At 45.1% G+C, this 24,100-nt stretch overlaps 1 protein-coding gene across 1 annotated transcript in view; it reads left to right on the top strand.

The window, feature by feature from the left end:
• The window catches only part of TMC7 (transmembrane channel like 7), a 304,277-nt gene that overhangs the window by 177,197 nt on the left and 102,980 nt on the right, over positions 1-24,100 (top strand). Inside the window, exon 10 of the mRNA XM_069210233.1 lies at positions 14,155-14,272. Coding sequence (XP_069066334.1) covers positions 14,155-14,272 — 118 coding nt within the window. The remainder of the gene's footprint in view (positions 1-14,154; positions 14,273-24,100) is intronic.

The following is a 24,100-nucleotide window of genomic DNA, read 5'->3' as shown; positions in this document are numbered from 1 at the left end:
GTGGCCCTCTCTAGGATATCTCTACCCAGAATCCCTTGTAAACCTCTAACTTTTACTAAAAAAACTAAATACATTTTCCTCATATTTCTGTGATGGAAAGTTCTGGAATCTATAAGGAGCCACAAATTTCCTTCCACTTGCCATTCCCCTAAGTCTCCCAACAGAAATGATACCTCACTTGTGTGGAATATGCACAAGCATTGGCCTGAAGGACCCACCTACTCAGAGTTGTAACCTTTTTTCTCTTTGCAGCATAACCATGTGCAATAACCAAAGAGTTTGCCAAGCAAAAAGGTTTTATGTGCTTCACATAAATCAGAAGAGCCCTGTTTACATTAAAGCAGAGGGAAGAGAATTTGAGTATGGGTTTGAAAGTACATGTAAAATTACCTTCTGAGCATAATAACAGGTGAAGCAGACCTAAGGGATAAACTAGGGTTCCAAACTGAGTACCGCACAATCAGAAAAGAATTTCAGATAGGGAAAAACAGCTATAAGTGCCCCCTACTCCCTCAGATGTCATTCTGAAGTAATAGCCACCAAGAACACCACCTTAACAGACACCCAGACTAACACTGCCTCCCCAAGGGTTTCAAATGAAGCACCTTATAATTTCTGTAAAACAATAGACTCATGACAAGAAGGAAGCTCCTTCCTAATTGAGGGCCTCTGCCACCCCAAACTCTTGAGCAACCTTAATACCAAGGGAGAAAGTGTGGTGAAATCCTCAGAAAAAGAATGAAAAGCCTTTATTGCAGCCTTTGAGTGGAAAGAGTATTACGAGTTAATCCCTTCACAAATCCATTCCGTGAAAAAACACAAAATTTAAAAGAATCATTTACAGTAGGATCCTCAAACATTATGGAACACCATTTTGAAAAGATGATCCATAGGATTTCAGGGTAGATTGTTTATGGGAAGATTGAATCTTCAGCAGCACTTGGGAAGAGCAGCCCAAACTCTAATCCCACTCGCTCAACAGCCAAGCAGTCAAAAACAGCCATTTTACCATTTGTGAAGACAGCATTGGGTAATGAAGGGGAGACTGATCATGTTGGAGGTGAACATACCGACCCTTTGATGGAAATAGGAGAGGAAACCAATGACTTCTGAGCCGGTAAGGTGCAGTCAGATCACCTGGGCCTTCTCCATTTTTATCTTGTGAAGAACCTTTGGATTGAGTGGAATTTGAGGAACAGCATACAGCAACCCCGTAGGCCACAAGATTGCCAGAGCATCCACACCCCATGATAGAAGAGATGGTATCTCTATGCAAAAGAGAGGATATTGTGCATCTTGTCAAATTGATCAAACCACAAGCTCCTGAACCTCCGACGGACAAGGTGGAGCGGAGGAAGGGAGAAGTGGTACATCACTGACGAGGGCCAATTTCTGCTGAGTCTGTCCACCCAGAAGTTCATCTCTCCCTGAATGTACAAAGATCTGACACCAGGAACATAAACCTCCACCCATGAACAAATCAGGGCTGCAAGCTAATTGAGGGATATGTTCCTTGTGCCCCCTTGTTTGTTCAAGTATGCCCTTACCACCTGATTGTCCATTTATACTGCTGCATTTTTCCTATTAAGTGGTCCTAAAAAACTACCAAGGTCAGCCTGATAGCAATCAGGTCCCTCCAGTTTGGGGACTGACAACTTTCCCAGTAGGACCAAGGAGCTCAATTCTCTTGTTGATCCAGCACTGCTCCCTAGCCCCACATACTGACATCTGTGATCATAAAAACAGAAGGCGGCAATTGGAATGGAACCACCTTAAACAAATGGTCGTGAATGAACCACCATGATAGATCCTGGGAGATCTAATCTGTAAGAGGTTTCATCAGCTTGTGTGTGAACTGCGATCCCAATGCTTGAGAATGTGATTCACTACTAGTTTTAAATGAAAGTTTGCTCACAGAGCCTCAGCTGTCCTTGCACTCTTATCCAGGATCTTGCAGCACTCTGTGAATGTGTCAACACGTCTCTCACAAGTGAATGGAGCGAATGCTTCCTGTTGATGGAAAGAAGTGCTGCTCCTTCTCAAGTATCCAGTCGTGCCTCAATATTCTCGAGAAGGAGCCAAATGTGATTTCTGCAGGTTTATTAAAAGCCCAAAATCCTTCAGGGACTGTAGTACCAGATCCACATTTTGGTGTGCCTTAAGAAAGGGTGGGCAATCAATAACTAAACATCTAAGTAAGGAAACAGAGCAACCCCTTTCAGGTGTAAGAATGCAATAATCTGATCCAATACCGTTGTGAAGGCAAGAGGAGAATTCGCCAGGCTGAATGGTAGGACTTGTAACTAAAAATTATGATCCTCCACTGCAAACTTCAAGAAGGCTTGTCTCTCTACATGCACAGGCACATGAAAGTAGGCATCCTGTAAGTCAAGTGTTGCCAGATTGCCTCAGTTGATGATCAGGGGTGTGCTGGACTAGAGAGAAATCTTCCTGAAATGCTCCAAAAGAACAAAAGCATTCATGTATTTTAGGATGAGAATCAGGGGATAGGAACAGTCTGGTTTGGGACAAAAAAAAATGGTTGGAGGAGAAGCCTAATCCTCTCTGACCTACTGGTACAATGAGTATTGCTTGCTTCTGCAAGAGCATCTGTATTCCTGACATTAGACTTTGAAGCTTTAAAGGGTCCTTTGGAGAAGGAGTGACTTTGAAGTGAGAATTGAGTGGATAAACTTTCAATTTGATCTGATAACCATGATCTACTATTGAAAGGACCCATGAGTTTGTCACTTTTTTCCCAATGGTGGAGAAGCAAGTTGATCCAACCTCCTACTGCCATATAGTGATTTGGGCTGGCTGTCCTGAGTGGGGGAGAATGTGGATTAGGGTTTGTTATAGAAGTCAGCTCCCTGACCACAGGCCCGGCCTCAAAAGGGATGCCTCTCTTAGAGCCCAACATCTTTGGATCCATGAAAGGCAGTTTAAACATCATGGATATCTGACTAGCTCCTAACTAACATGGAGTTCTATGTCCCACAATTGAGGCACCTGCTGAAGACACAGAAGCCCATAAACTATCAGATATTGAGTGCAACAAGAATTGCAACACCATTTCCATATTAGCCAAAAGAGTAGTAGGGTCCTCTTTTGCCTGGAGACAGTCAAACAGAGCATGAAAATCCTTAATAAGAGGCTGAGTAGCATATGCTGCATAGATGTTTGCTCAGATACCATACTTAGAATTGGCATATGCCATTTTTGGGGTGGTTTCCAGATGTTTATCTACAAGATCACTTAATAAAGCATCTTCATATGCCAAAGAAGATCACATGAAGGACCAAATGGTATTGATCTTTGCAGTCTGAGGGAACTAATCCTCAAATCCTTGCAACATATAATGTTTGTCAAGGAAGTGTGGAATAGCAGCCTTATCAATGTCCCTCCACTCCTTACAAGCAGATTTTGGAGGACATCATGTAAAGGTGAACTATCTCTGATAACAGAAATATATTTGTGCTAGGAACTTTTCTTCCTCAACAACTGGAGTAGCAAAGCCTAGTAATTCTCTAATATGAGCCAGGGCCTCCTTAAGTTGATCATGCTGAATACATCTGTATCTAGAGTCTTCCAGTTCCACTGGATCATCATCCATTCTCAGTCTCTTGCAGGGAGCTTCTCCTCCCTAATGGCCGTATCCATAGCCTCTTTAATGAGCCATTGTAGGTCCCTTCTGGAAATGTGCAGCACTTCATCAGACTTCCTCTGCTCAGGGGGCTAAATATTTTTCTGCTTCTTCACTCGCTTTGCCATTACTCCTCACAGAAAGAACTACAACACGCTTGATGCAGCATGTATTTCCTGCTTCTATGCTGTTACCAGGAATCCAGATCAAATCTTGCAAGATCTGGTCACCCAATAACATTGCTGCCTTCCGCTGCCTGATGTGTATATGAATACAACACTGGCAGAATCTCAGGATGCCACTTACATCAGCTCCCAAATAGCCTGACCCCAGACACAGCTCCTCTCTCTGCCCCAGCTCCGTACACGAGAAAGGAGCACGTCTGATGCCGGTAACAATAATCTCTGAACCATGCGCTCAACGATGCAGTTCATTTGACAAACTAACACAAAGCACTGCTCTGAAGTATACAATAAATAAATAAAACACTCATGTTATAGTACAGCGCACTTTAAAAGGGACTTTAACATAAAGCTAAACATGCTTTCAGCTCCATTAGCAGACAGGAACAAAAACAGGTGATGATGAAGGGGGAGGAGTCATTATAAAAAAGAAGAAAAAAAAAATATATATATATATAGTAGTAAAAAAATAAATAGAAGAAATACTTACGTACTACGTCTGTCGGGGAGGGACAATCCCTCAAATGTAAGGACTGGGACGAGGAGCATGTGCATTTTATATTTGTTATGTTTAGATAACATTTTAATGCCAATTGATTAAAAATCTATTGTCTACATTTTTCTATACATGTTTTGGGTTAACCCCTTAGTCTTGATTGAAATGGTTTCCCGTCTGTCTCAGTTCCTAAATCCCTATCCAATGACTTTCCTCTCTATCTTTGTGCTTGTCCTGCCCCTGGATCATTTTCGTTTCACCCACTTTCTGAATATTTATATTGTACTCTTCAACTGCTGAGTTGTTGCCGCTGGTTTTTAATTTTGTTTACAGAACTCATTGAAAGCACATGGGTTCCACACTTTCTTCCCTTCCTGCTTCATTTTAATCATTCATTTTATTTTATTTTTGTTTAGCTAAGGCACAGCTAAGACAGGGCTGTGGCACACTGAGAAGGCATATCACCTCCCACTGCTTATATTACTTTTTATTTTAACTGCTCTGAGCTACTCACTTTTGGGTCCCCCGCTACCTGCACCATCCTCTCCCCCTCACCTCCTGAGCCTGCTACTTTTTGATTTTTATTATTCTTTTTTTCATCACCTTTTCTGGAGTTCCAACAGCTGCACACTTATATGGTGATGCTTGTTTCCCCTAATAAACAGCATACTGCGCATACTTAATTTTTAAATTTAATCTTCCAAAATGGCCATCTGCCATGTTGGAATGGGTGATTTCAAAATAAAATAAAAGGTCACTGCCGTGCTTGTGTATGCATACAGTTAGCCATCTTTGAATGATTTTTCTTTCTCATTAAAATCATTACAAGATGGCCTATGCACCTGAATGCATACACAAGCTCTGCGACATTCTAGGGGAAAATCATTGGCTGGGGCACTAGGTTTCAGGTGAGTGATCAGTTGCTTTGTCAGCGCTTGATACATGACTTTTTAAGTTTTACCTCTCATGTACTGTTAATATTCTATGGCGCTCAAATGGATTCATATTTAGCAAAACAACTAGTTCATTTTTTCCTACAGTATTGGCTAACAACTTGAGAGAAATGCGGAAAAACAATTAGTGGACACTAAACGTGAACATTTGTGGCATATATTTATGAAGAGCATGTTCACAGCTGTGGTATTTTGGCACTGAATAACAGATGTGTATTTATACAGTGAATACACCCATCAGGATTCCAACTGATGGGCATGAGGTCAAACCTAGATTCCTGCAATGGATAAATTAGTCTACTAAGCCATCGCATCCTTTTTTAATGAACTACTTGCTCTTCATGATCTGATCTATCCATGGACGTCAATTATGGGTTGCCAGGCATTGCAGCTATGACCCCTTGGTTGCTGTTTGCGATCCCTGGCACTGCTATTGTGACCCCTATAAAGATATGCAGGGGAAGTCTCAGGGATATTAAAGTAAGCATGAGCGCATGTGTGACATTATGCAGCCTTACTATCACCTATGCTGGGTGGTGTGACTTCACCAAGATGGCCGGTGGGCTTCACTCCTAAGAGGCTCCCGCACTAACCCGCCAAATCCTACAGAATCTTTGGCCATGTCTGACTTTTCTTAATCATATCGGCCCGTGTGGCCCCTACCATTTGAACCCTGCTAGATCCTGTGCCTGTGGGCCCCAGGGGACAGTGTGGCAGAGGAGCAGTTCTGGGCCGGTTCCCTGGTGAGGAGGAACGTGTGGGCCTGCGTTGCCGGGCCCTGGAGACTTTCCTGGTTGGAGGATTTATGGCTGCCCCCTCACTTGTTGGATAGTGCAGGGGGCCCCAGGGCGGTCAGCCAGGGGGCTGAGGAGACGACCTGACTGGTTCCCTCCTTGGGCTGTTGTGTAGAAAAGTGGCAGCGGCTTGACCAAGTGTTGGTCGTGTCCCGGGCTGTGGCGCATTTGTGAGCTTGGCAGTGAACACCGGGTGCAGCTGAGGAGCAATTGCCACATCTGCCTGGGCCTGTTACCCAGGAGGGAGCTTCTGACTTGTGGGCAGCCAGTGGACCACCAGAGAGAATCTTGAGGATGACGGGCCACGTGGCCTGAGCTGCGGGTGTCTGGAGGGGCGCTGTGGATTGAGGGGGGCATCGGCTGGACATCAAGCTCAGTGGGTGGCAAGGCAAGGGTGGCGCTCCTAGCCTGACACCATCTCGGATCCAGTGCTCTCTGTGCAGCACGCATAGCGGTGAGCATGTGGCGGTGATACAGAGGTCCAGCAAGGGTCCATCCCCATACCTCTTCAGTCTTTGTACAATAAGGATGGATTGTACGAAACCAGGAGTGGTACACTTCTGCTGGTAGATTGTCCCTCAGTAGGTCCCTTGGAAGCGAGTGCTGAGCAATGTTTAACCCTGCTTATTAAATGAGGACACCCCTGCTGCTACACTGCACAAACTGCTCACTCATTGATCGCTAGAGTGTGTCTGCCCCCTTTCCCCCCAAACATCTGTGGAGCCATGAGGTGCTGACCCCAAAACTTGGATCTAAGCACATAGGAGGGTCGGTCAGCTTAACCCATGAAAAACACAAACATGGGCAGGCAGAGGCAGGCATGCACCTCCGAGGGCAACACCTTGGTCCATTATGCAACCCCAGCACAGCACACCATTAGGCAGACCCATGGCAAGACTATGCAGGAACCCAAGGAGAAACATATCAGAGCAGAGCTTTTTGCTGACATCTACAACTCGAGAGTAGTTTTGGAAGGAAAAATTCAAACAGTAGTTATTGATGTCAACCTTTAGTGCACAGACCTATGTAAGGTCTCCGACAAAAGTATGAGTGGTGGAGGGTTCTATTGCAGAGCTGCAGACAAAGGTGGCCACACTCCGAAAGCATATGACAGCAGCTATATTGAATGGTGAATTGGAGGCACAGGTGCAGGATACGGATGGAAGGTCCCGGTGCAACAGTGTGAGACTCCTTGGTTTCCTGGAAAGATCGGAGGGGGCATCCACTGAATATTTTGTAGAGAACTGGATCTCCACTACCGTAAAACTGACTGGATTGACGTCCATGTTTGCTATCAAGAGGGCTCACAGGGCGCTGGTGGCGCCTCCTAGACCCACGGCTCCCCCTCAGGCTCTGTCTTATGGGTAGCCAGGGAGACAGACTTGGCTTGCTTCAGGAACCAAAGATATCCATTTATCCCCAAGGTACAGAGTTCGCAGAAGGCTTTCTCGAGGTCGAGGCCAAGCTGAGATCCATGGGTCTCAGCTATATGCTCCTGTATCCTGCCAGGCTGTGGGTCAATGTCTGGAGTAAATCTAATTTCTTTGAAACCCCGGAAGATGTCTGGCACTAGCTAGAGGTGTGGGATAAGGTGCCCAGGGATGGGACCAATTCCTGGCGCTCGAGCTCCGGTTCATCATCAGGGGCACATGCGTCCAACTGGAGACAAGACTGGCATGAGGAGTCAAGTAGAGTGGTGATCCAGGACGACAGCATAATGGCAATTGTACTTTGGGGGAACATTAGATGGTCTGCATCACCTGGGGTTTCACAGAGTGTGATAAGTATGCGGGGGGCATTGTCCTTCTGTTGGGGAGGGCTGCATAATACACTCACCTGCCTTTTATCCAAAATGCATGATTGTCAGTACCTGAGTGATACAATTCCGACATGGTAAGATACTTTGGAGGTGTTCGGGGAGAACCCTTCCACGTTTGTGGTAGGCAATGATTGAGGTCACTGGGTTTAAGCTGGGTGTCCTGACAGCGTACTTAGTAATGGATTTGTAGCAGATTTATTGGTTGTTCAACTGCTTATCCGGGGTGGAGGGGTTGAGGGGTTGAGGGTTTGTTGCATCGGTTTTGTAACAGTTGTATTGACATTGTTGTTAGCAAATACATTGTGCAATGAGATCCGAGGTGGCGGGGGCTCCCTAAGGACTTAGTCCTTTTGTGGAGAAAGAACAATTGAGAGTGTAGACCCCCTTCGAGTCAAGAGTTGTATCAGTTCATGGTAGATCAACTAAAGGTAATTACATGGAATGTCAGGGGGCTTAGATGGTACATAGAATGCACTAATTTCTGCGTCTGTAGGGACCACAAATTACATGCCACCAGGAGACGCATCTGATGGGAGATAAAACCCAAAAGCTGGCTAAAAAGTGGCAAGGGTAGCCGTTTACCTCCACATACTCCTCCAGTGCGAGGGGGTGGCCATTTGGGTGGTCCCCAGGGTTCCATTTAGACACACATACAGTGACAAGATGCAGAGGGACGGTTTTCACTCCTACAAGGTACCCTTGGCCAGGATACCTGTAAAAATTCTGAATACCTATGCACCCAATGCTGATGATTCTGCATTTTATGACAGAATCCTGGACTTACTGTAGATGGCAGTGGGTACCCCCATTCTCTGGACTGGTGATTTTAATTGTGTGTTGAATGGCAACAGGGTCCGCTTCCTGTCTAAGCAGGGCACCAAGCCTTTTATGGTGAGATCAATCAAGAGGGTGGTGGGCTGTTTGGGGCTTATAGAGGACTTGATCTAATTCCAGCCCGATAGGCAGGAATATACATATAGAAATACATGGCATGTACACCGGCTTAGATTGTTTTTCTGCTGGGTGGACTGACTCTCACCCAAATGACTGCTGTCAAGCATCTAAGCAGGTTTTTATCCAAACATGCTCCTGTTCTCATAGAACTGCAATTGGGACTTAGGAAAGAAGTGCGGTGCACTTGGTGCATGCCTCCAGACTTTCCTTTGGATCCCACGGGCCATGAGGCTCTGGCGTCATCCTCCAGGACTACTTGGAACTGAAATCTGGCACCATGCAGTGTAGCGCAGTGGATTGGGAAGCGCTAAAGGGAACCTGTATAGGAACTGTGTGTGGAGTGCAATGCCAAATGGAAACTGAATTAAAGAGTTAGAGGTGAGCTTGGCAACACTACAGGGGAAGAAACCAGTTCAGCCACAATACAAGGGGAAATTTTTCAGGCACACAGGAACATGAGTGAGTTTTGGGATAGGTTTGACAAGATGACTTTGCGGTCATGCCAACAGACTACATGGGGAAGGAGATAAGTCTGGATATCTATTGGCTTGGATGCTCCAGTGCAAAGTTGAATCCCCACCTATCCTATATCTCAGAAACAAAGTAGGAGAGAGAGGGGGTTACCAGTAGAAGAGGGATTCTAGCTGTGTTTGTTGAGCACCTTTGCTCTGTTCATGCAGCAGGTCCGCCCAGCCCTGAACTGGAGTTGGAAGAATATTTAGAAGATGCGGCACTCCCCAACCTGAGTATGACAAAGTAGCAGGAGCTAGAGGAGGAAATAACACTAGAGGAGCTGGAAAAGCCTGTGAAGGCAATTATTGTGTCTAAAACACCCAGGGAGGTGTTTCAGGAAGCACGCAAGAAAGGTATATTACCACCTACAATACAAGAAGGAATTATGTCTCATGTTGAAACTGGGTGGGGACGGGGCGTATTCTTCCTTTCAGACATTAAAATCCTCTAAGGTCCTAGCATCCAGACTGAGAGGGGTGATCCGCACCTTAGGTTCACCCTGACCAATGTGGATTTATACAGCCCACAGCACTACATTCAATCTGAGGCAAATTACTCACATTCTACATGAGACAACTGGGAGAGCGCAGGATCTGACCCTGGACCTGGAAACGGCTTTTGATACGATTGACTGGAGTTATTTGTTGGAAGTACTTACGGGTATGGGCTTTGGACCTAGCTTTTGTGCTTGGGTACACCTCCTTGATAACGAGCCCTTCATATGTATAAGAGTGACCTGGTTCAGGTCCTGAACTCGCCCCTCACGACCGCAGCACCAACCTGCTGCCTTCTGCCTCTGCCCCACGACCACGCTGCCGTCTGCGTGTTCGAGGCCCTCCTCCACCCGCAGGCATCCTCCTGCGCCTCATCCCTGGTGGCTAGTGGGCTCACTTGACCCGAGTGCCGCTTCCGCCGTCCCGTAAGTTTGTTTTTCAGCTTTTTTCCGCTTTTCTGCGCCTCGCCGCCGGCGCTTTTTGCCCCATTGTGCCCCCCTGATTGCTGTCTCCCCGATCGTATTTAATCCCAGTATTGTGTCCATATTGTGTTTTTTCCTGCATTTGTGACTGTTTTTGTCCGATTTCTGTGCCTTTCGCCCCTTGTGCGCTCCTCGACCCCAGCCGCTGCTTCCCTGCGGCCCCGCCCCCCTCGCGCCCCCATTTGCCGCTCCCTCCCGCCTCCCAGCTGCTCCTCCCTCCCCCCTCCCTTCTTAATGGCTGGCGCTGCGCGTCGCCAGTGAGCGAGTTCGGACCTGGTTCAGGTCCTGAACTCGCCCCTCACGACCGCAGCGCCAACCTGCTGCCTTCTGCCTCTGCCCCACGACCACGCTGCCGTCTGCGTGTTCGAGGCCCTCCTCCACCCGCAGGCATCCTCCTGCGCCTCATCCCTGGTGGCTAGTGGGCTCACTTGACCCGAGTGCCGCTTCCTTCGTCCCGTAAGTTTGTTTTTCAGCTTTTTTCCGCTTTTCTGCGCCTCGCCGCCGGCGCTTTTTGCCCCATTGTGCCCCCCTGATTGCTGTCTCCCCGATCGTATTTAATCCCAGTATTGTGTCCATATTGTGTTTTTTCCTGCATTTGTGACTGTTTTTGCCCGATTTCTGTGCCTTTCGCCCCTTGTGCGCTCCTCGACCCCAGCCGCTGCTTCCCTGCGGCCCCGCCCCCCTCGCGCCCCCATTTGCCGCTCCCTCCCGCCTCCCGCCTCCCAGCTGCTCCTCCCTCCCCCCTCCCTTCTTAATGGCTGGCGCTGCGCGTTGCCAGTGAGCGAGTTCGGACCTGGTTCAGGTCCTGAGCTCGCCCCTCACGACCGCAGCACCAACCTGCTGCCTTCTGCCTCTGCCCCACGACCACGCTGCCATCTGCGTGTTCGAGGCCCTCCTCCACCCGCAGGCATCCTCCTGCGCCTCATCCCTGGTGGCTAGTGGGCTCACTTGACCCGAGTGCCGCTTCCGCCGTCCCGTAAGTTTGTTTTTCAGCTTTTTTCCGCTTTTCTGCGCCTCGCCGCCGGGGCTTTTTGCCCCATTGTGCCCCCCTGATTGCTGTCTCCCCGATCGTATTTAATCCCAGTATTGTGTCCATATTGTGTTTTTTCCTGCATTTGTGACTGTTTTTGCCCGATTTCTGTGCCTTTCGCCCCTTGTGCGCTCCTCGACCCCAGCCGCTGCTTCCCTGCGGCCCGCCCCCCTCGCGCCCCCATTTGCCGCTCCCTCCCGCCTCCCAGCTGCTCCTCCCTCCCCCCTCCCTTCTTAATGGCTGGCGCTGCGCGTCGCCAGTGAGCGAGTTCGGACCTGGTTCAGGTCCTGAACTCGCCCCTCACGACCGCAGCACCAACCTGCTGCCTTCTGCCTCTGCCCCACGACCACGCTGCCGTCTGCGTGTTCGAGGCCCTCCTCCACCCGCAGGCATCCTCCTGCGCCTCATCCCTGGTGGCTAGTGGGCTCACTTGACCCGAGTGCCGCTTCCGCCGTCCCGTAAGTTTGTTTTTCAGCTTTTTTCCGCTTTTCTGCGCCTCGCCGCTGGCGCTTTTTGCCCCATTGTGCCCCCCTGATTGCTGTCTCCCCGATCGTATTTAATCCCAGTATTGTGTCCATATTGTGTTTTTTCCTGCATTTGTGACTGTTTTTGCCCGATTTCTGTGCCTTTCGCCCCTTGTGCGCTCCTCGACCCCAGCCGCTGCTTCCCTGCGGCCCCGCCCCCCTCGCGCCCCCCATTTGCCGCTCCCTCCCGCCTCCCGCGCCCACTTCTCGGCCGAAGAGCTCCGCGCCCTCAACCCCGGGCCCTCCACTGAATGCTTCCGGGCATCCCCGAAGCTCCTCAAGACCTGGCTCTTCGACCGCTAAACAGCCTCTCCACCCCCCCCCCCCCCCACCTCAGCGCCTCGAAACCCTAACGGGTACATAGCGCGCTTTATAAATACTATGATTGATTGATTGATTGAAGAGTGGGTGGTCAGCTTTCCGTAGAGGGATGGATGGCAGGGGAACCAGGCAGGGATGTCCCATGTTGCTGCTCCTGTTCGCACTGGCAACTGAGCCTTTAGCTCTATTGTTGTGACAGAATATGACCTGCTATGTCCAATAATTTGACTGGCCCATCATTTAAACCACTGTTGGAGACTATTCAAATTAAATTTATGACTGCTTAATAATGCCTGGGAAATATTTCAAACTCCTCAAATATTTGGCTTGATGCAATTGAGAGTAACTTATAAATGAATGAATGCAAAACCAGGTCATGAAAATCTTTTCTCTGGCTCTATCTTAAAAGTGAGACTTCAAAAAGTATATTTGACTAATTAATCAATCAGAATCTTTATTTAGTCAAGATGCCAATAAATTACAGTTACAAACAGGCAGGGTTAATAGCCTTAAGGCAGTTGTTGTAAAATATCCGATACGATATGTTAACTAAAATGAATCAATGTTGAAAGATTAAAAAGCATGAGTAAAAGAAGGGAGAACGGGTAAAACATTTCGGTGTGCAATACATTTAATCCCCCAGCCAAGCCGGGTTGAACCATAGTCTGGGTTCTTAAATTTTGTAAGAAAGTGTGCAAACTAGAGCCGAATGCAGAGTTCTTCTAACACTCATAAAGTGCAGTGCTAGCTAGATAGAAAAAGTAAATCGGTTGGATCACGTTACCATAGCAATAAAAATAAATTGAATACTGAGCTCCCCGACAAAGTAAAGTGCATAGATATTAAAAATGGGGGATTAACCAGAGTTTACACGATATCAGTATCATCTGAGTTGGTTAGTGGTGGTCTGTTTTTTTTGCCTAATTGGCCTCGTAGAGCAAAGGTGCCTTTAGACAGCAAATACTGTGCTGCCTTGTATCAGTTTGTAAAATTCTGTAAGCTACCAAGTGCTGTTTGCATCCTAAAATCCGACAGACAGGAATAATCAACTTTCCCCTGGCCCTCTTGTACGCTGGCCAGAAAAAAAGGACTTGTGCCACTGATTCTGTTGTGGTTCCACAGGATGAACATGGCCGCTCTGTAGAATTTGACTTTTTAGTCAAGCTCCATGTAGCGCTAAATAACTTAACTATGCATGAGGCTTGGCTGGCTAATTTTTCGTGGCAGCACTTTTATTATAGCCTAAGTATTCAAATGTTTGCTCTTTCCTTTGAAACATTCAAAATCCTGTTGTCTGCTGAAACACTATGAGGTATTATCTTCTTATGGTCAAAACATGTTGCAGCCCTATTTGGTAGAAAGCTCTTCAATGAAATTGAAAAAATGTTATGCTAGACTTCTTTTTGGACAGTTAGATATTGGAAGGATATCCCAACATTGGAAACAAATCAAAGATCTTCAGATGCTTGTGAATTCTGTGCTAAGTGTGAGTAAAATATGACCCTTATCCTTTGTCGCTGCCTTACTCTTCACATAGAAAGAAAATACCTACTGCTTCTAGCCTGCCATGTCTAGGGATTAGAACCTGTGCTACTGCAGTAGAAGAATGTTTTAACACTAAGGACAGGCAGTTGGTCCAGTGCCTGACTAAAGTGATAAAGTAGAAAGTAAAGACCCCTTAAACCAATTATTAAACCGAATATCTGACCGGTATGTCTTAGTGTTTCTGCTTATTTTTAGTATGAAATAAAGGGGACAATGACAGTTTTATTTTAATTTTAAATGTTTACTGTTACTGATATTGCACTCGTTTTAATTAACTACACAATAAATGACTATTATATAAAGAAATGAAAACCGAATGCTGTCCAGCTTACAGTAACTATTTAAGTATCATGTAGCATATTTATTAGTGTGTAAATAATATGTAATCTCCTTTTCATCCATAGGTGTGTCTTTATGCGATTGATCAGCATTGGCGTTCTCTTGGTTTCGCTGTGGACTCGGATAACGTCATGTTCTAATGACAAATGTATACCTTGTGGATACAACCATAAAGTTTACCCAGTAAGGACGTTTTCTCTCAGCATACGCCACCTTGTAACTGTCTGTGAAAAGAGGAAAACCGTGAAAAGTTTCGATGTTTTTTAGTTTGTTGTGTTCTGTTGGAATTGTTGTTTTTATTAAGGGGCTATAGATATTACTCGCAGCTATTCAGAGCAATCATTTACCTAAGAAATATAAAAAGGATAACCCCACAGAAGTGGGTTCGGTGACTCCACGAGCTCCATGTTCAGTATTGTGTTATCAAAATAAACGGTTGCACTAAATGTATTCACCTGAGGTAAGAGGTATACCCTAATGCCACACACGCTCCTTCCATTTAAGGAGAATTGTTACCAAAACTCCACTATGACAAAGCAAGTACAATTGCAGCAGTATAACGTAATATCTAGTAGAATTGATGTATTCCATGTGAATATTTTAACACCACACTGAATCAGCACGCCGTAATTTCACTAAGTAAAATAACACCGTCAAAATGGGAATCAAGTGAGAAACAGAAACGTCTGTTTTTAACTGAAAAACTCTTTAACTTTGGAAACGGAGAGACAGCTCCGAAAGACTATTGTGCTTCGGTAACTCTGCTAACATCAGTATATAACCAACTTTATTCATAAAAAAACACTCATTTTTCAAACTACAACTGAGAGGAGACTATGGCTGTTATCCAAACCATAGAAGACTATTTGTGGTGAGATGCCCAACCACAACTTTTCCTCCAGAGCACTGCTAACGTGAACACCCATTATGCCACCCATGACACACCACTGTGTGTTTACATATGTGTGTGTGTGTTTGTGTGTGTGTGTATATATATATATATATATATATATATATATATATATATATATATATATATATCCTAGTGGCGGTCACCACTAGGTGATTATAGTAAGGACCTAGGTTCTATATAAAAAGTGTTTTTTATTTTTTATTTGCCTATATCTTTGGATCTGCTTGACGAATCTTCACAAAACTTTCCAAACATTTTTGCCAGTCATGTCAGCTGCTGTCTGAAATGTTTTGGGGGATCCGTCCAGTGGTGCCTAGAAAAAGAGCCCAATACATGTTTTCCTCATTCATTATTTCATACGGATTTTGAATAGCAATAGCGCTGAAACTACTGAACGGAATTACACCAAATTTGCAGAAAGGTAGGTCCTGGTCAAGAAAGCAACCTTTTTTTGTTTTGGTGTAATTCCGTTTAGTCGTTTTTGAGAAATTAAGGGAGAAACAAATGTGCATATATAAGGACGTGAAGAATTTGCAACCCCTCCCGATCTTGTGCTGAGATTCTGATTGGCCGACAACACTTCAACAACAGAAGCCGTTGAAATGTTGCCAGCCGTATTGGGACTCTGCTTCAGTTGAGTCACAGAAAAAAAGTAAAAAAATGATGAAAAGGGGCCAGGGTATGAACACCCTGACCCTTAGCTCTGGTGGTGGGGTCCCAAAAGGACGACCCCCACCCCTCAGGGCTAAAAAGCTTTTTATTTATGACTGGAGTGAGGTGCTGCCCCGGAGACCACCACCTCCCCGGGGTGATCAATGTGATTTATGTGGGGGGCCAGCCTGTGGCCTCCCCGCACCCTGGGTACCACCACCCCCAGGGCAGAATGCTTCAATTGTGTGGGGAGGCCTGTCGGCCTCCCCCACAGTCCCAGGGACCACCACCTCCCAAGCCTTCATTTTATTGATTTGTGGGAAGTCCTCCCTAGGGCATACATAAAAAGGATTACAGGGAGTCTCTTTCAGACCTCCTTTAGCCCCGGGATCACCAAAGCGTTCAGGGACGAGAGATGAAATGCTTCAGCAAATAGGGAGCTGCTGTTAAAGCAGCTCCATGCTTTCTGAAGCAATGGCACTGCGAGGGAAGCCTTAAGGCTTCACCTGCCGTGCGACATAGCCTGTAAAGGGCATTTTGTAAAAAAAAATTAAAAAATGAAATACATAAATATGTAGGGACAGCGGAGGCGCGCCCTCGCCATGCACTGCTAATTGCCCAACAAATTATGTCACCCATGTCTCCTTTGATAACAGACTTGAGAATATCAATTTAATATTTACAGTAACAATTTTTAGGAAAAAACTGTGTATGGTGGGGGCGCAAGTTATAGTTACCTTAGGGCACGAGTTATAGTTACTTGAGATAACTATACCAAGTGAATTGCTATGGTTTGGCATGTTTCAAATGTGAGCCTAACTATAACGTCCGTGTAACATTTGGTTTTTAAAGTATGTACATATATATATATATATATATATATATATGTATGTTCGATGGCATGTGTAGCTGCAGATATACATGCTGTGCATTATCCTGCCATCTAGTGTTGGGCTCGGAGTGTTACAAGTTGTTTTTCTTCGAAGAAGTCTTTTTGAGTCACGAGACCGAGGGACTCCTCCCTTTCGGCTCCATTGCGCATGGGCGTCAACTCCACCTTAGATTGTTTTCTTTCCGCCATTGAGTTCGGACGTGTTCCTCTTCGCTACGTATTTCGGTTTGGAAAAGTTAGTTAGTTATCGGAAAATTAGACGGTATTGTTTGAGCTCGGTACCGGGTTAGTACTAGCACATCGGCACCGAAGAAAGAAGCGCTCTGGCGGCCCTTCGGGGCTTCCACTCCTCAGCGGGGCCTGGTCGGCCCGACCGCGTCCATCTTCAAACCTCATGGACCGGACCCCCTTCCGCTTCTGCCCCAACTGCCACGCAAAGTATCCTTATGCAGACCAACACTTGGTCTGTAATCTGTGTTTGTCTCCTGAACACAAAGAGGATACTTGCGAGGCCTGTCGGGCATGTCGATCCAAAAAAACACTGCAAAATCGAAGAGCTCGAAGACCCCAGATGGCGTCGACACCGGCCGGGCACCTCGACGTCGAAGAAGAGGAGAGATTCTCCATTCGAGATTCGGACTCGGACGAGTCTGAGAGTGAGCAGCCGAAGACGCAGCAAACCGTGAGTAAACCAGCAAAAACTCACTAAAAAATAATGAAGGCCAAGGGGACGCCACCGCCAACAGGCCATGGCTTAACCCGAAAACACGGTGACCAAACATCGGCACCGAAAAAGGCCTCCCAGCAGCCGAAGACATCCGACTCCGGTCGAGATACCAGCTCCGAACAAACTCGACACAAAGAGTTCGGCACCCCGAAAGTCAAGAAGGTCTCCTCGGAGCCGAAAAAGACTGTCGAAAAAACTTTGGTGCCGAAACATGCGGCCTAGGAGCCGAAAACAGGCTCCTATACAGAAGAACAAGGCCTTTCAACTCAATTACAAGGGCACAGATTTGAACAAGAACTGGGCATGGGAGAGCCAGACCATACCCAGAGGAGGTTGCATATACAAAAAGACACAGGGAGAATCCAAACTCTTCCTCCAATAAAGATGAAGCGCAAGCTCGCATTCCAAGAAACTGAAATGCAGCCAAAAGCGAAAGTGGCTAAAGAAAAGACACCACCACGGTTCTCGCCACAGCAATCACCATTACATTTGCCACATCTGTCCCCGGTAGCAACACCCCCGATGATGCAGTCACCGACACACACGGGGATGACCCAAGATGACCCGGATGCATGGGATTTGTATGATGCACCGGTCTCCGACAATAGTCCTGATTGCTACCCGGCAAGGCCATCACCACCTGAGGACAGCACTGCATACATGCAAGTGGTTTCAAGGGCAACTACATTCCATAATGTAGCAATGCATGCAGAGCCCATAGAGGATGACTTTTTGTTCAACACCCTGTCATCTACTCACAGCCAATACCAAAGCTTGCCAATGCTGCCAGGCATGTTAAAACACGCCAAACAAGTGTTTCAGGACCCAGTAAAAGGCAGAGCCATCACACCTAGGGTGGAGAAGAAATATAAACCTCCCCCTACTGACCCTGTGTATATCACACAACAATTAACTCCTGATTCGGTGGTAGTGGGATCAGCCCGGAAAAGGGCAAACTCCCAAACCTCAGGAGACGCACCACCGCCCAACAAGGAAAGTCAGAAAGGCAAGAGGGTGGCAGCACAGACAGCCAATCAATAGCGGATTGTCAATTCTCAAGCTCTACTGGCTCGATATGACAGGGCACATTGGGATGAAATGCAACATCTCATTCAACACCTTCCCAAAGAGTTCCAGAAACGTGCCCGAAAGGTTGTTGAGGAGGGCCAAACTATCTCTAACAACCAAATAAGGTCAGCTATGGACTCAGCAGACACAGCGGCAAGGACAGTGAACACGGCAGTAACCATTCGTAGACACGCATGGTTACGGACCTCCGGATTTAAGCCAGAAATCCAGCAGGCTGTGCTGAATATGCCTTTCAACGAACAACAATTGTTTGGGCCGGCGGTGGATACGGCAATAGAAAAACTGAAAAAAGACATTGACACGGCCAAAGCCGTGGGCGCCCTCTACTCCCCACAGAGCAGAGGCACTTTTAGGAAGCTGCACTTTAGAGGGGGGTTTCGTGCCCTAACCACAGAGCCTTCCACCTCGCAAGTCAGACCCACATATCAAGGCCAGTATCAAAGAGGAGGGTTTCGGGGACAATATAGAGGTGGATAGTTCCCTAAAGCAAGAGGGAAATTCCAGAGCCCAAAAACCCCACAAACCAAACAGTGACTTCAATGTCACAAACCCCTACCACACAACACCAGTGGGGGGGGAGACTTACCACAAATGGGAACACATAACAACAGACGCATGGGTCCTAACCATTATCCAACATGGTTATTGCATAGAATTCCTACAATTGCCACCAGATGTGCCTCCAAGACCACATATGTCCAAACAACACTTAGACCTGTTACAACTAGAAGTCTAAGCATTGTTACAAAAAGAAGCAATAGAACTAGTACCCAACCATCAAAAAGGAACAGGTGCCTACTCCCTGTATTTTCTAATTCTAAAAAAGGACAAAACACTGAGACCCATATTAGACCTCAGAACACTGAATCTTTACATCAAATCAGATCATTTTCACATGGTGACACTTCAAGGCGTGATTCCCTTGCTCAAACAACAGGACTACATGTCAACATTAGATCTCAAGGATGCTTATTTCCACATAACCATACATCCTTCACACAGGAAATACTTAAGGTTTGTAATCCAAGGCGTGCATTACCAGTTCAAAGTATTACCATTCGGCATAACAACAGTCCCAAGGGTATTCACAAAATGCCTTGCAGTAGTAGCTGCTCACATCAGGAGACAGCATATGCACGTATTCCCTTACTTAGATGACTGGTTAATAAAAAACAGCACTCAGCAACAGTGTCTTCTACACACACAATAAGTCATAGAAACACTACACAAACTAGGGTTCTCCCTAAACTACCAGAAGTCACATCTACAACCGTGCCAAATACAACAATACTTAGGAGCAACAATCAACACACAAAAGGGGATTGCCACTCCAAGTCCACAAAGGATACAAGCCTTCCAAAATGTAATTTTAAACATGTACCCAAACCAACACTATCAAGTGAGGTTTGTAATGAAACTCCTAGGCATGATGTCTTCATGCATAGCCATTGTCCCAAACGCAAGACTACACATGCGGCCCTTACAACAGTCCCTAGCAACACAATGGACACAAGCACAGGGTCAACTTCAAGATCTAGTGTTGATAGACCGCCAGACACACTTCTCGCTTCAATGGTGGAATCCTATAAATTTAAACCAAGGGCGGCCATTCCAAGACCCAGTGCCACAATTTGTGATCACAACAGATGCTTTCATGATGGGGTGGGGGGCACACCTCAACCAGCACAGTATACAGGGACAATGGGACGTTCACCAAAAACAACTGCACATAAATCAGTTAGAACTATTAGCAGTGTTTCTAGCATTGAAAGCATTTCAACCACTGATGGTCCACAAACACATTCTTCTCAAAACAGACAACATGACAACAATGTATTACCTAAACAAACAAGGAGGCACACACTCATCACAACTGTATCTCTTAGCACAAAAGATTTGGCATTGGGCTATACACAACCACATTCGCCTAATAGCACAGTATATCCCAGGGATCCAAAACCAGTTAGCCGACAATCTCAGTCGAGATCACCAACAAACACACGAATGGAAGATTCATCCCCAGGTACTACAAAACTACTTTCTATCCTGGGGAACACCAGAAATAGACCTATTTGCAACAAAAGAAAACGCAAAATGACAAGACTTTGCGTCCAGGTATCCACACCCTCAGTCCAAGGGCAATGCGTTATGGATGAGTTGGTCAGGGATATTTGCTTACGCTTTTCCCCCTCTCCCACTCCTTCCTTATCTGGTAAACAAATTGAGTCAAAACAGACTCAAACTAATACTAATAGCACCAACCTGGGCTCTCCAACCGTGGTACACAACACTACTGGACCTGTCAGTAGTACCTCATATAAAACTACCAAACAGACCAGATCTGTTAACTCAACCCAAACAGCACATCAGACACCGAAATCAGCATCGCTTAGTCTAGCAATCTGGCTCCTGAAGTCTTAGAATTTGGACATTTAGACCTTACACAAGAATGTATGGAGGTCATTAAGTAAGATAGAAAACCTACTACAAGACATTGTTACGCAAACAAATGGAAAAGATTTGTTTATTACTGCCATAATAATCAAATTCAACCACTACATGCTTCCGCAAAAAACATTGTAAGCTATTTATTACACTTACAAAAATCTAAACTGGCATTTTCTTCTATCAAAATACATCTCACAGCAATATCTGCCTATCTGCAGATGACACATTCTACATCACTTTTTAGAATCCCAGTCATCAAAGCATTCATGGAGGGTTTAAAAAGAATCATACCCCCGAGAACACCACCAGTCCCCTCGTGGAACCTCAATATTGTATTGACACGACTCATGGGGCCACCATTTGAACCCATGCACTCCTGTGAGATACAGTACTTAACCTGGAAAGTAGCCTTCCTAATAACTATCACATCTCTTAGAAGAGTAAGTGAAATACAAGCATTTACTATACAAGAACCCTTTATACAAATAAACATAAAGTGGTTCTCCGTACAAATCCCAAATTCTTACCAAAAGTTATATCACCGTTCCACCTAAACCAAACAGTAGAACTCCCAGTCTTTTTTCCACAACCAGACTCAGTAGCTGAAAGAGCCTTACATACGTTAGACATTAAAAGAGTACTAATGTATTACATTGATAGAAGAAAACAATTTCGCAAAACAAAACAATTGTTTGTAGCCTTCCAAAAACCTCATGCAGGAAATCCAATATCCAAACAAGGCATTGCCAGATGGATAGTGAAATGTATTCAGACCTGCTATATTAAAGCAAAGAGATCTACCTATTACGCAAAAAGCGCACTCCACTAGGAAGAAAGGCGCCACAATGGCCTTTCTAGGAAATATACCCATGACAGTAATCTGTAAGGCAGCCACATGGTCTACGCCTCATACATTCACAAAACATTACTGTGTAGATGTGTTAACAACACAACAAGCCACAGTAGGACAGGCTGTATTACGAACATTATTTCAAACAACTTCAACTCCTACAGGCTAAGCCACCGCTTTTGGGGAGATAACTGCTTAATAGTCTATGCACAGCATGTGTATCTGCAGCTACACATCACATCGAACGGAAAATGTCACTTACCCAGTGTACATCTGTTCGTGGCATGAGACGCTGCAGATTCACCTGCGCCCTCCCGCCTCCCCCGGAGCCTGTAGCCGTTATAAGTTGATGAAACTTGTACACTTGTACATTTGTAAATTTGTAGATATATACAATTTTTTTATACACACTATGTACATACATACTCACTCCATTACATGGGCACCTTTACTATATACACAACTCCTACCTCACCCTCGGCGGGGAAAACAATCTAAGATGGAGTCGACGCCCATGCGCAATGGAGCTGAAAGGGAGGAGTCCCTCGGTCTCGTGACTTGAAAAGACTTCTTTGAAGAAAAACAACTTGTAACACTCCGAGCCCAACACTAGATGGCAAGTTAATGCACAGCATGTGAATCTGCAGCGTCTCATGCCACGAACAGATGTACACTGGGTAAGTGACATTTTCCATATACACACACATAAATAAATCAAATTAAGAACTAAATTATGATTCTAGCTCAAACTTACAAAGCTAAAAAGCTACTACAATTCACCATTTATGGTTATCAACACACCTATCACACTTTGTAACTCGCACTGCCCTACATGTAAACCAAAGTTAATGGGAAGTTATGGTTTGATTTGGTATGTTTAAAAAAACAAATTTCGCTTAAAAAAAATCACAGGTAATATACAGCTATGAATATGTAATTAAAGCCAAAAAACATTGAAATTCTCAAGTTGTAATTTGCTCCGCAGTCATCCTCTCACACAACAGCCGTGCAAGTCTAAACTGCAGTGCTGAATTCCTAACCATAGATCTGACAAATGCAATTGCAAAATATAAAGACAATGTTAGATGTCAGATTACTTATCACATTAGAATTAACATTGCTAATGAGATTTCAATTAATATAAAGTTATTTATTTTTTTGAGTATCTGTTATGTATTGATCTTGTGCTTTTTGAGTTGTTACTCATCAGTTTTATATTTGTGAGGTCATTTTGGCATTTATTTGTTTAGCTTAAGAAGGGTTCCATTGGACCCCCGTCCTGAGCCAAGGGGGCATAGGATGCGTCCTTAGACCTCTTTTGCACCTTGCTTTGTGTTGTAATGATAGAGGCAACAGAACTTTCATTTTTGCAGTCAGCGAGCTTCTGGTCTGCAGATCCGAAATGCATGTTAGAAAAAAACAACCCATCCAATCAGATTTTTTTTTTATTTGGGTCAGCGGATGATTTTGTGAACCTTTGTGGATTATTATCCCAGATAACTCTGTCCACCTCAAATATTTGTAACCATAATTTCTCGAAAACCACTGAATGAATTTACACTAAATCAAGCAAAGGCACTTCCGAGAATAAAACTGCAAATTCGTGCCAAGTTTAGTGTAGTTTCTTTTGGCTGTTTTTTTCTGCAGAGGAGATAAAAGAATTGTATTGGAGTTGAAAATGGGGAGAAGTCACTTTTTGACCCCTCATCCCTGCCACGACGGATCTGCAGAAAACTTATCATGCTGAAACCAAATCAGATGAACCTAATTGTGGAAGGTTTGTGTTCATTTGTCTAAGGGTGCCAAGATTATTAAGAAAACAGTTCTTTCAATGGAATCTCTGACCTCGCACATTTTCATCGATAGCCATAATTGTGTACAACCATTACGTGTCCTGCAGCTATGCTGCTTTCTTAGGGCTGCTAATAAAATATAATCAAATATATAACTACTGTACATGTATTCACTAATTACATAAACACAGTTATGCTACCAGAAAAACTACATCTAGATTGTGTACTTACATACGCTAAATCTAAAAATATATAAAAATAACCATTACTTGCATGTGACATATAACATCAAATCATTCCTTTGACAGTGTTAACAAAATATTAGCATTCGTCTATCACATGGCAGGCCTTAAAATGTCTTCCATTGTTGTTGTTACCATTATGTTGGCACCGTTTGAAGAATCTTCACAATATTTTCCAAAAGTGTTGCTGTGATTCTTGAGGCGCATGGAAAGTTTCGGGGTGATCCGTTAAGCCGGGGGCTGAGAAAAAGGGGGCTCATAAAAGGTTGCGTTCCCATGATAATTTCTATAGGATTCTTTAGACACAACTACAGGCCGAACCACTGGACGGAATTTGGCAGGAAGCTAGCTGACAGTACGCAGATTATGCTTTCATTTATTTGGTGTAAATCTGTTCAGTAGCATT

This window comes from Pleurodeles waltl, chromosome 10, assembly GCF_031143425.1.
Source record: "Pleurodeles waltl isolate 20211129_DDA chromosome 10, aPleWal1.hap1.20221129, whole genome shotgun sequence".
Taxonomy (NCBI): Eukaryota; Metazoa; Chordata; class Amphibia; order Caudata; family Salamandridae; genus Pleurodeles; species Pleurodeles waltl.
Note: the sequence above shows the minus strand (reverse complement) of the source record. Positions and strands in the feature narration are given on the sequence as shown.